The sequence below is a fragment of the Colletotrichum tamarilloi genome (genome assembly GCF_030869305.1).
Source record: "Colletotrichum tamarilloi strain Tom-12 chromosome Unknown Scaffold_293.1, whole genome shotgun sequence".
In the NCBI taxonomy this organism is placed as follows: Eukaryota; Fungi; Ascomycota; class Sordariomycetes; order Glomerellales; family Glomerellaceae; genus Colletotrichum; species Colletotrichum tamarilloi.
The window spans coordinates 1-12003 of NW_026849676.1; the positions used below are offsets into that span (position 1 = coordinate 1).

The following is a 12003-nucleotide window of genomic DNA, read 5'->3' on the forward strand; positions in this document are numbered from 1 at the left end:
TTGCATTTGGTCAACTTTGCGACTCTAACGATGGGAGGACTCGTGACCAACTCTGCCATTTCAATCGACCAGATTCCAGTGCGCATGCCATAATCAAGGATTGTGCAGCTGTAAGGCAAGGAATTTATGTCTACCTTTGCTCTGGGCTCATTCTTCAGAGTGTGGTGCAGCAGATCGTACGCATCTTTCAGATAGGCCTGAAACAAAGTTAGTGCGAATCAGAATCAAGAGAAAAAGGCGCATATACGACGTTGAGGCTCGGGTCGGTGTTGTCGTCCGATAGGTAATACGGTATCCTTTCGGGGGAGAGCTCCGCATATGCCATCTTCGAATGGGCAGCCTTGCTGCTTGTGTTTGGGGCTTTGGGGCAGCTCAGAACCGCCAACCAACCGTTGAGATGCGATTACAACCTTTATAGAACCTCCAACCCTTACCCGGTGCTACCAAAGCCTAGTGGTCACGTGGGTCAACACCCTGCTCTGAGTTGCCATCATATCCCTGTTGGTTTGCTCGCAAACAGGGCCGCCTGTCACCCTACCTTTGGTGAGTTCTTTTGACCTTGAGAGTTTCCACACTCGAGGGCGTTCCATCGAACATTGGCTTTGCACTCACCAACTTGCTGCGAGTTGCCCACCAGTCCTAGTTGAGGTGCGATGGCCCTTATCTTGTTAGGCATGAACCTTACGAGCGTTCAAGGATGACCCATAATGGCCAGTCTTCTTCCTGGTCCGTCACTGACACCATTCGACTCAGCCCCTACACAGAAGGTGAATAGAACCTGCGGTAGTAAGCGGGATTTTGCTGTGATAGTTCCTCGCGAAATCGCGTGCTTGAGAAGATCCTGATGGACTAGCCGCTTGGATCCAGCGCTCGTCGAGGCATGGGAATTCAGGACGCCTTGGGCATACCGAAACATGTACTGTAGTCCCGCCTCAAAAGCCATCATGTTGTACTGTGCTGTGCGCAAAGACACTGATATCTTTGAGATGCCTGAGGGCGAAAGCTGGCTGGGAACGCATTTCCTATTTTAAGCGGGTGACCATTTTAAGAAGCCCCACTGAACTAACTGCATCAGCCCTGGAGTACGAGGGCGCCCTTCAAGACATGCCTTCTTAGCTTAGCATGCTTACGTGCGCCATAGCCCTCACGAGCTCATCCCAGACCCTTGACGATGCTGCTGTGTTGCCAGCAAGACCGAGCCATAGCCGCTTGGGATATTGACGTAGGGTCGTTGTAGTGGGTACAGACTGAGTTTCCTGTCCACAATGCGCAAGGGATGGTCCGAGTGTGGGTGTCGGGCTATGAAAACTCTCTCTTGTGATAAGCTCATGGTTCGGATGGGGTCTCCGTCAGCTCTCGCACGGGTGGAAAGACTCGAAAGAACGAGTTCTTCAGCGGTGGGGCCCAGGAGTTGAATGAACCACGTGGTATTGTTCCTGCTCGGATTTGGCCAATCTGGTTTGCAGCAACATCAGGGGAGCGCTCCGCCACTCGGTGGCGGATATGCTCAATTAACCACCTGCGGAGGGCCCGTTCACCAAGCGCTTGCTATCAGGCTGCAGATTCAGCCAGTACGTTGCCAAATTTTCGACATGGGATCGATAAGATTTTCGAAGTACGCGAAATCACCGCGACGAGGCTTCGTCATGGAGGGATGTGCGACGTTGGGCGATGTCAAACGTTCCATATACCTCAGATGCTTTTCGGAGTGCACTGCGAGGTCTGTTTGCCGGAAGGCGAGCATGACGGCGCTAATGAATCGCTTTCTTTACTACCAAGCTGTGTGGCTGTCCAAGCGACCTTGTTATCGATAGAAGAGTACAATGCCTCCCCTCGCCGAGAAGATACCATATCGACGTAAGCCATCCAACGATAGACCAGATAGACATTCCTCTTGCGGAAATTTTCGTTACTGATCTGTGAGATGGCGCGGTCTACGTGCGTCTTGAGGCTACGGGGATTCATGGCTGTGTGACCGGCAGTGATAATGAGATGTCTCATGTTTTTACAATGATTCCACGTGAGTCTGAGACACTCTTTAGCTGTGGGGATTATGCGTGCTCCCTGCAAGTCCTCCTCGGGCGGCCACGCTGGCGTATGACTGCACGGCGTTCCCCTGATTCATCGGGGTCCAGTGCTTTGGTATCATTTTCGACCTTTACCACCAGCTCGCTAGTTTGTCAAGCCTCCCTAGCGGCTGTGATGACCGCGCGCATGGCATTGGGCTTGTAAGTTCGACTGTGCTCTGCTGCACCGCAATCCTGATGATTTTCGTTTCGCGGGTGGTGTTCTCGTGGGCTGTCTTGTTTTCCGCACGTAGACTCTCAATAGCTTGGTGGAGGTGTCCGAGCTCGGGCAATTTCTGCAATTTGGCTAGCAGGGAGATGGTGGCAATGAGAGTGAGTCTCACGGCTTTCGGGTCAAGGGGGTGTTCGTTTGCGGTGTCGATTGATTTGAGTGCTGTCTGAAGGTGTCTGCTAAGTTGAGTGGCGTGCTCTCGATGGTGCGTTGGCCATGTTTGCTCCTGGGGCCATGGGGTTGCCATGGTGCCTACGTCGTTATGGGCTTCGCGACGAGCACACGGCTATCCAATTGACCTTTCGGAGTGTATTGTGGCGCTGTTTTTGCTCCGATTTCAAAAATTTCGTTCTCGCTGTTGTTGATGTTTTTTCTCGGGGCCTTATTGTTGAGTATCATGATGGCACGGAAAAGGTTTTGGGGCAGTGTCGCATAGGGGTTGATCCAGCCGAGAGATGTGGGGCTATGGAACAGCTCTCATTCAAGGTTGTTCGGCGGCAAGAGCGCCCAGGTAAGCGAATGGCAATGGTGATGGTGATGGTGAGAGGTTTCCGGTCACAGGGGAATGACGCTTGCGATGATGGGCAATGGACGGTTTGCTCTCATGAGGACACGTTGGAGATTTGGGCGACAGCAACACAAATGGTGATGACTATAACGAAGCTCACTGATAGCAATTCCCCGGATACACGAGTAAACGTACTCTCAGACTAGAAGTAGTTGTTGGCATTCATGGAAAGATAAACCGTCCCCGAGTTACCTACATATTTGAAGCCCTTAACCATCGTCCCATCCACCATGCATTGCGCTGGTTTCCATCTGGCTTTGTCAGTGCTGACTCCGGTGCCATCTCTCGTCTTGATTTTCGGTCCCTGGCTGCGCCTTTTGACTGCAACAGCGAATGTGACACTCACTGGGTTCAACTCTTCCAAGATCACGTCGTCCGACATGCTTTCGTCCGATGTGCTGGCCTCTGACACCTCGAACACGGCGTCAGGCGGTTGCAAATTCTGCTTAATGGTATCGGAGTAGGCCATCAGAGTTGCTTCCGAAGTTCGAAAGTCGAGGTAGGATGAAATCTCCCCTATGGCGCCGTAGGCTGGGCACGCGGGGACCAGGTAGTCAAGCTGAGCGTCGAAGGCCCAGATGCGGACCCTGGGCCCGCAGATGCTGCACGTCCACATTTTTTCCCGTTCGGGGTGTTCCGTATAGTACTCATAACAAGCGGAGTATAGCTGACTCTCCACATCCACGACATCTTGAGGCCCAGCTCTGCCCTTCTTCAGCTCGACCATGACCTGGATAACCAACTCCCGGCCGCTATACCGTTCGATGATAAAGTCGGCCCGTCTCCTAGAATGCAATTGTACTGGAGGCTGCTCTGGGCCGATGACAAACTCCTTTTCGGAGAAAATCTCCTTCGAAAAGAGATGATTCCACAACCGTTTAGTTGCGAACTCATCGAGCCTCAACCAATCGTCGATTAGTCTTTTTGACCGCAGGGTCATTTGATATAGCCATGGCGAATATGGCGCTTGCTGGCGGGGTGGGAGAGTTCGTTGCAAGAATGAGAGGTGGGAGAGGGAGAGAGAGTATGTGTGTGTGTTTTATGGACGAAATCCAATTGCGTACCAACGTGAACCTGCAATTTATCCCATCGACTGCGGCATGACGTCGGTACGTTGACTCCACAAAAGGGGCCCGTTTTTTTCCCTCACAACATCTGGTACATCTATCCATACCAATTATCCCTATGATTTCTACTACGGTGCATCCATACAAACCAACATTGCCACCATTTCTTTGATGGATTCTGACGATGCCTCTTCTACGGGCTCGGCGAAGTCGTGTATCTTTGGATTACTATCCGAGGATATTACTGCTGCCTGTACGACCGACTATACGCCGGAACGATGTGATAATGCCACCGTCCGGCCCGCCGAGGTGCTCGAGCTGCCCAGGCAGCCGGTAGACCTCTTCTTTGACTTCGTGCCGGCCGAGCTCGTGGGCCGGTGGGTTAAGTGGACAAACGCGGGGCCGCCCTCCGCTCCGCGAGGCTCGGGCCAGCACAAAGACGTTCTCGCAGTCTTCTGTGGAAGCCAACGACTTCAGACGAACTCTACCTCTTCTTAGGCATTCTAATTTTATGGGAATACACCCTGAAGCAGAAGTCGCAAGGTATTGGTCAGTTCAGCAGGATCGGGAGGATCCTATCCATCCTTTTACTCGACTCATGACGAGAGACCGCTTCCAGCTCCTCTTCCGTCGGGTTCGGATCTTCGACGCAGCTCTGATTACGGCACCAACCCGGCCAACCCCTGGCGGCCGTGGCCGTGATCCCCGAAAGTCTCGGATGCCGAAGGTGTACAAACAAATTAATGAGTGGTCCGCCCACATCCAAGAGACCGGCGACCGCTTCCTCCGGCCCGGCTCGGACATCACCGTCGACGAGGCCATGGTCCGGTTCACGGGCCGGTCTATGGAGACCACAACGATCCCGACGAAGCCGATCCCGCAGGGTTTCAAGGTATGGGTGTTGGGACAAAAGGGGTACTGCCTCCGGTGACTCTGGCACGTCCACGGCGACGGGCCTTACGGACTTGTGCCACAAGCCCGGCCCGCAGCAGGTGGTCAAACGGCCCGGAAGACGGCACTTACGCTGACCCAGCTGGTGGTCACCTCGCTGCTTGCCCTCCTTCCATTGGCTAACTACCATGCATTTCTGGATAATTTGTTCGCCTCCGTGAAGCTCTTCCGGGCCCTGCGAGACCAAAAGATCGGTGCCACGGGCACTTGCCGTAAAGACGGTGGTATTGATAAGACTCTTGTGGCTGAGAAGGAGACGGAAGGTAGAGGAATCCCCTTGGGGCAGCCCCATCCAATCTCCACAGCCGACGGGCAAGTAAGCGGTCAAAAATGTCTCTTGCTGTTGACTCCGTACTTATCTGTTTGTTTGGATGACTTCTAGGTTAACCAGTTCACTTGGAAGGATAATGCCCTCGTTCTCTTCCTCACCACGGTCTTCGACGAGACCTCCGAAGTGGTCCGCAACCGCCGCCGGCCTGCCGGCAACACTGCCGCGAAGAAGGCGGCACGGGAAGTCTTTAGTTGGGTAGCAGCAAACACGTGCGGCGACTCGGGCGTGGGCGGATTCCGTGCTCACGTCGTCCGCTCGGTTGGTACGCGCCTTGTGGTAGAATTCTTCTGCGGCCGAGGTTGCCTCCGGCGAACAATAGTGGGTTTCTAGTATCGCAATACTGAAGCTCTACCTCCCGATAGGCCAGGCGGTGGCAGCCAGACTAGACATAGGTTGTGGTTCTCCCAACTGCTCGATTTCTTTCGCTTCTGCCAGCAGGTATGGAGGATTCGCGCACTGCTGCTACACGATTATCCAGCAAGCGAAGTTTGTAGCACGTTGCCGATAGGACCTTATTGAGGTCGGCGCCACGTATCGTTCAAGAATTCACCACAGCCTATCATGCCGTGCGCGCCAAGATGCACGCGTTGGCGGTCATTCCTGAGGTGTGGTTTACAAGGCCGAATGACCTCCAAAGGGGCCTTGCCGCTGTCTACCGGGCGGCTATAGCCCGAGAGACCAATCCCGATCGGCTGGGTGGCTGGACATGGATATTCTGCTTCGCGGCATGACAGGCTCGAGCTCATCGAAAAGATTGCCCCAACCTGCACGCGGTGTCTAGCGGGCACGATAGTCGCGACCACGTTTCGTGGGTGCTTCGCACAGTGCTGACCGTTATCCTTACGCCATATGTGTCAGTAGCGATGTTTTGTCCACAGCCTCCGGTTTCGTCAGCAGGCACTCGGCGACTCTTCTGTACTACATATTACAGCATTCAACGAGAAGGGCTTCATCCTGTCGACGATTCTTGCATCTCTTTCCGCAAGGACATCAGTTTTCTTGACGCTCACTGTACATGTTCCAGTGCTGTCACTAGCACTCCTCGCCTGCCAGGGTTTGGGCCACACTATAACCACAGAGGACGTACCAATACTCTGGGAAATCGATGTATCTATGGCAAACCCGAATGTTTCGACCACAAGTTTCGCAGTGATGTCGTCGACTCCTGACGGATGTCGTTTTCTCAACTTTGCGGCCGCTTTAATCGCATTTGTCAAAAACGAAGACGGCGCGAAAGCGCTTGCGCTCTTGATGGCAGCACCGGTATCGGATACTGAACAGAGAGTGCCAAGCTCGGCACACCTGACGATGATTCTCGAAGCTCTTGTCAAATATCTGCCTCAGAACAGGAACGAAGACCTTGCGTCACGATACTCAGCAGCCGCGCGGCACCAGTCCGATCCCGAAGCCGTGGACACTGCTTCTTGGATCCGTGGTTGGGTCGTGCGAAACCACAACAACACTCACGACATCATTCAAGACGACATATCTGCGCTTCGTCGTCAAATTGGGGCATTTCAACATTGGTGCCTGAGACCCGAGTAAAAAAATCGCTGGACGAATCGGAAGGCAAAGGAGGCAGTGGGGTATTCTGATAATCAGCTTCAGGCTTCAGCCACAACTAGCGATGCTCTGATCATCGTACGGAATCCTACATTTTTGTGTACCCAATGTCGCCGCTTCTGAATGGAGGTGTTCTGAAGATCAACTTAAAGGCTGTCGCTCTGTGGCCCGGCTCATCTTGGTGCTCGGAGTGGGTTAAGCCTGTGTTCAAGCTGGTATTGTGCGCTCTCAAAGACATGATCGTGTCTCCTGCGACGGGGCAGGTTTTAGTTGAGACACGTTCAGGTGGAAGAGTGCTTAACGTACGCTCCGAAGCCTCCCCCAACCAGGTTCAGTCGATGTATTGCCAGTCGCGTCCAACCTCTTCCCGTACACCAAGTTCTGATAACTACATATGTACAAAGTACAGTACATGACAAAGCGACTCTCTCGGCTGTTGGTCCACGCTTCAGTCCACTAAAGTAAATGCGGGGGCGCACTGTTTGCTGAAAGCTGATGCTGCTCTTGTGTGACAGGAGCAAACAGCTCCACAGCCGTACTGTCGGTGGATGTGGGCCCCGATCGGTAAAAGCTTACTGTCGCTCTCTGGGAAGCTCGCTGAAAGCCAAGGGCAAAGTCTGCTGGCTTCGCCGATATGGGACCTCAAGAACGCAGGAGCCACGCCGAAAAAGGCGTCGGGAAAGGTCACGTCCAAAACATGCTCCGGCCAGGTGCTCCCGGAGCAGATGCTAGCTTCATATGTCGCTGCATCCACAACCTCGTCGCATATTCTGGGCCTGGTCCAGATCGCGCCCACTGGAGGGCAACTACGGCCGTTTGCTCATTCGAAGCTCGCAAGTTGTACACTTACACGACCTATCATGGACCAGGAGCTGAAACTTTCAGGCTCTACCATCTCCTCCTGTGGTTGGTTGGTAATGTGTCCTACAATGACTAGTCCAATGCGGAATCTAGTAGTGGTAAATAGGCACAGCTGAGCGTGGGAATAGGATTTGACGAGGCTGCCTTCTGGACGGAGAGCACAATCTTAGGAGGTTGCGAAAGGAGGCACTTTCCCCTATCAGTATCATGAGTAGGTTCTCATGTAGTTGGTCTTGAATGGTGGTCCTTGATTGATGTGCTACTGTAGCCGTGCATTTGTGCTTCTTGACTGCACCTTTCCACCACCAGGATCTTTTCCCCGGAGAATTAGCCTTGCCACCGCCTGTGCACTGAATGCGCATAAGCCATAGCCTCCAGCTTCTGAGGGAAGGTTTTGCATGCACGGATCTCCGCTCATGGGGATTCAGCACCATTTCAGATGTCATTGCCGAACTCGGCGACCGTATTCATCCTGCTTGCTGGACTGTGGACTCAAGCCTGACTCAAGAGCACTTCTCCCTATGCTCGCCTGCGAGACCAATGGTCGACTAATAGAAGGCAGTGGAACTGAACCATTCTCTGCCCCTCCATGTGGGGCATGAAGCGGACGGGAACAGTGCGATCCCTCTTTCGTAACGCCATCACTGGAATTCCGGACTGCTGTAGTGCTGGTATACATTTTCCTTTGTAGCAAAGTCGCCGGCCCAAACTCCCTTCTAGCTCGAGCATCGCTGGATACTGAGTTACTTTCACGGATGGCGAAGGTTGCGAGCACACAGACTTTGCTTTCATGGGCGCATAAATAGAGCCATTTGAAGTAGGTTTGGCCGTTTGGCCGGTCAACTCATTGACTCTAAGCATTAGTTTTTGAGCAGTGACTACTAACATGAAAGAGATACCAAATATGGTTTCGGAGGTGACATCTCAAGGACGGAAAAGACCAACTTCGCTGAGCGTGAACCCTTTCTTGACTTCGTCCAGCCCTTCCCCAAGCAATTTGGTACATATGTCAACCAGCTGGCAAGGTCGCGAGCTTGATACATGATAGACAGAGTGACCCCACCGAGGAGTTTGGAAATCCTTGATCGCTTTCTCAAGCGCGGTGATACCATAGCCTAAGAATGGTGCACAGGGTTCTGGGTCCATTAGGTTGTGTTTAGCCATTTCCTTTGCCAATGCACCAAAGAGGGCAGAAGAACAGCTAAAGTCGCAGCCGGTGAGGCCGCGAAGTAGAGATGTGCCCAGTGTTTCCAGTGTTCCCAGGATACCTGCTATGGCATCCTGCCTTCGAAGGTCGATTTGGTCTGCCACAATCAGAAGGGGTATGTACACAGGGTGGCAGGAATACAAACCGATCAAGTCTCCTCGGAAAGGTAGTCCAAGAGTCGGGAGAGGCCCTTTGCTCTCTGTGACAGCTGTCTTGGTGATGGTCTGGAAGATGTCATCTCGACGAAAGACCACAGCCACGAATAACCATAGAACCAGCTCGCGGTTGCACTGCGACGGCAGTTGTTCTTTGAGGGCGTCGATCCACAGAGTCGAGAAGAATCTAACAGTATTGTAACAGCTGAAGTAGTCAACTAGGACCGCGATCTTGGCAAGCTGTTCCAGGTCAATAAGACGGGGAGTGTCTCCCGTTTTGGCATGGAAAATCTGCATCAAAATGAGGAGAGCGTCAGCGTCCCAGTCCCGTGTTCGGGCATGACGACGGCCATCTCGGGATTGCACCGAGGCCTCCGCCCATGAACCGCAGAGTTGGGCCTTGAAGTAGTGTGATGAGAGAATGAGATGTCGGGACGATACGATGAACTCAACGCGTGAGACCGTAGAAACTGGGCTTTGAAGCCGAGTTTGATCGTATTTGACATCGCAAGGCGAGTCTCGGCTTTCTAGTGTTTGCGGGTGTAACGAGCCATCGTTTGCAACGGGCGAGTCGGCAGCACTCAAGCTTCGACTAACTTCATCTTCTGCAAGCGACAATTCGTCTACACCGAGGCCGCTGATGGTCGCGACCCTTGGAGACTTAGACTCTTCTTGCCTCTTCTTTTTTCTCTTCTCCTTTTTGCTCAATTTCCTGAAGCTGCCTTCTGCTTTTGGTTCTGCCTTTAATGCCGAAATCGAATTCCACGAGACTGGTCTGAGTCTTGCGTGCCCGCCTCGAAAGCGTGTTCCAAGATGCGTCGGGTTGTTAGGCTGGCTGTACAAAATGATTAGCTACGCCGTTCAACCTTATCTCCGAGCACGGGTAGTGCCATTCGTACCATAGGTTAAGTTCCTGAAGCCCGGCGATGGTGCATTGATCCCACAGGGCAAAAGCTGGATTCGTATTTTCTAGGACAAGCACCACGTCCCCATCAGGATCGAGCGTGTGCGAGCGCTCCATAGGGTCGCGTTGCTCAAAGATAAGGTCGGTAGGCGCGGTGCGTAGAGGCGCAGTCATGGCAGATGCTGGTTCCCAGTTCGGCGATGCATTCGAGCGTGGAATGGATAGCCAGAAAGGTGTTGTTCTTAGATTTCATTAATGGCTCTGGACTGCCACATAACTCATCACGGCAAACGTGACGGGCAGGCCAGGCGTTGTGTCACTATGCGTATCTTCCCACGCAAGCTTCCCTTTCGCAATACTGTGCCGTACGCGCGCGCTTAGATGCAGGTCCCTCTAGCCAAGTTGCGCTGAGGCTGTGTCGGCATCCGTATGCTTCCCGGCCAATCGCGCACTCTCGCTATGCACTGCATGACATTCCGCTCGATGAGCTGGCAGTGCCGGGGGCATCGGCTACGTATATCGAGCTACTGTGTACAAACAGTAGTTCTCCAGCCTGCCATGTCTTGAAACCCCCGTGCTCCAGTGGCGCTAACCAAGGTGCCAATCCGTTTGTCAATCCAGCAAGCAAATCGAGACATGCATTTGGGCCGAAGCTGATTCGCCTGGGTGCCTTGAGGGGCGAATGATCGATGCTATCCTAAAGTCAGTGATCACCGACTCATTGGACGGTCCTTGGCTCCACGTCCAATGGGTACACTGATTGTTGCCCCGGACTGTTTATTTCGCTATGGTCTGGGCTCTCCAGAAAACTCAAATCAGATTAGCGTGAAGAGGGGCTTGCCCTTGAACCATTGATTGGGCAGTGTTTTTGCTGACTTCGGAATATCAAGTTTCCGACAACCGCGTCGCCGACCAAAGATGCAGAAGCCCGCGAATCCCCATCCGCTGACTGACGACCACTTACCATCTGCCATGACCGGATTATCAGAACAGATCAAGCGCAATCCCATTGGAAATGGGCTTGATGATGTTCGCAGCACTTTCAAGTCCCTATGCACCAGGGAAAAGACGCCATATTCTACAGATTCAGTAGATCAACTCGGCCAGGAAGGTACGAGCCCTGGCTCTCGCTGCTTAACCCCTCTAAATTATTCATAGATCTTCGGAACCTGACCCTCCCTCTCCTGGTTGCCTTGCAAAGCCACGTCCTTTCAATATCTCTACCATCGAAATCGGGCTGCGGCAGTATACAAAGTGATCTCCTCAGACTTATCTCGGCCGCAGTCTCCGACAGCTTCGACTTCAATCGCGTCAAACCACTTCTGAAAGCGGCTTGCTCTCATAAACTCGATGATGCCACCATCTGGGATCAAGCATATAGTGCCGTTACAGAAACCACGCCACCCCCCCGAAGGATAGCTTCCTCGCTTCAACAAACACCATGGCTGCGAAGCACGAGCAGTTTCACGAACTCATCCGAACACCGCCGATACGTTGACGATATACTGAAGGAGGAGCTAGGCACTATGTACGTGGGACTTCCCGGATTCCGAGATGCGTATTTTGGAAGATTGGACGGACTAGAAGCTGCATCCAAGGAGGTTTTCGATCAGTGCCTTGATGGCCGCGAGCCTGTATTTCAAAATGGCTGGAGGGAATGGCCTCGGGATCCGAACGAAAAAAGCGTGTTGGAGTGGCTTGCCGACATCGTAAAGACGCTGGCGCTACTTGCAAAAGCCCAGAAGTCCAATACGACACATCAGCGGAGCCTTTTAATACAGCCCAACACGCCGATGCATGGTTCGACGGCGGACCGCAGACTGGATGTTGGGTTTGTCGATGATTTAAAGGGACCTCCATACCACTGGAAGCAAATATTAGTACCCGGAGAACTAAAGAGTAATCCGTCTGCCGACACCGCCTCCAAAGCTTGGATCGACCTTGGGAGATATGCGAGGGAAGTGCTAGCCGCACAGGACACCCGACGCTTTGTGATGGGCTTCACGCTCTGTGGATCTCTCATGAGGGTGTGGGCCTTTGACCGGCTTGGAGCCCTCGCATCAGAGCAGTTTGACATCAACAAAGACGGCCTGCAGTT

At 53.1% G+C, this 12003-nt stretch overlaps 8 protein-coding genes across 8 annotated transcripts; 4 read left to right on the top strand and 4 right to left on the bottom strand.

Annotated features, from left to right (window-relative positions):
* Nucleotides 1-147: 147 nt before the first annotated feature.
* CTAM01_16959 (uncharacterized protein) lies at nt 148-243 on the bottom strand (the record flags this gene model as incomplete). The annotated part of the gene is made up of 1 exon (XM_060532951.1): nt 148-243. The coding sequence occupies one exon, from the start codon at nt 241-243 to the stop codon at nt 148-150; it is 96 nt and encodes a 31-aa protein (XP_060372464.1).
* Nucleotides 244-2158: 1915 nt separating this feature from the next.
* On the bottom strand, nt 2159-2545 carry CTAM01_16960 (uncharacterized protein; the record flags this gene model as incomplete). Its single annotated transcript, XM_060532952.1, has 1 exon — nt 2159-2545. The coding sequence occupies one exon, from the start codon at nt 2543-2545 to the stop codon at nt 2159-2161; it is 387 nt and encodes a 128-aa protein (XP_060372465.1).
* A 463-nt stretch (nt 2546-3008) lies between these two features.
* On the bottom strand, nt 3009-3806 carry CTAM01_16961 (uncharacterized protein; the record flags this gene model as incomplete). Its single annotated transcript, XM_060532953.1, has 1 exon — nt 3009-3806. The coding sequence occupies one exon, from the start codon at nt 3804-3806 to the stop codon at nt 3009-3011; it is 798 nt and encodes a 265-aa protein (XP_060372466.1).
* A 190-nt stretch (nt 3807-3996) lies between these two features.
* CTAM01_16962 (uncharacterized protein) lies at nt 3997-4431 on the top strand (the record flags this gene model as incomplete). Its single annotated transcript, XM_060532954.1, has 2 exons — nt 3997-4237; nt 4271-4431. Coding segments are annotated over 2 exons (402 nt in total), but the record flags the coding sequence as incomplete, so codon positions are not given.
* A 100-nt stretch (nt 4432-4531) lies between these two features.
* On the top strand, nt 4532-6760 carry CTAM01_16963 (uncharacterized protein; the record flags this gene model as incomplete). Its single annotated transcript, XM_060532955.1, has 4 exons — nt 4532-4825; nt 4967-5200; nt 5267-5477; nt 6147-6760. 4 exons carry the CDS (start codon nt 4532-4534, stop codon nt 6758-6760), a joined length of 1353 nt encoding a protein of 450 aa, XP_060372468.1.
* Nucleotides 6761-6885: 125 nt separating this feature from the next.
* On the top strand, nt 6886-8191 carry CTAM01_16964 (uncharacterized protein; the record flags this gene model as incomplete). Its single annotated transcript, XM_060532956.1, has 3 exons — nt 6886-7080; nt 7294-7688; nt 8011-8191. The coding sequence occupies 3 exons, from the start codon at nt 6886-6888 to the stop codon at nt 8189-8191; spliced, it is 771 nt and encodes a 256-aa protein (XP_060372469.1).
* A 372-nt stretch (nt 8192-8563) lies between these two features.
* On the bottom strand, nt 8564-10079 carry CTAM01_16965 (uncharacterized protein; the record flags this gene model as incomplete). Its single annotated transcript, XM_060532957.1, has 2 exons — nt 8564-9836; nt 9901-10079. 2 exons carry the CDS (start codon nt 10077-10079, stop codon nt 8564-8566), a joined length of 1452 nt encoding a protein of 483 aa, XP_060372470.1.
* A 744-nt stretch (nt 10080-10823) lies between these two features.
* Nucleotides 10824-12003, top strand: CTAM01_16966 (uncharacterized protein; the record flags this gene model as incomplete). The annotated part of the gene is made up of 2 exons (XM_060532958.1): nt 10824-11016; nt 11064-12003. Coding segments are annotated over 2 exons (1133 nt in total), but the record flags the coding sequence as incomplete, so codon positions are not given.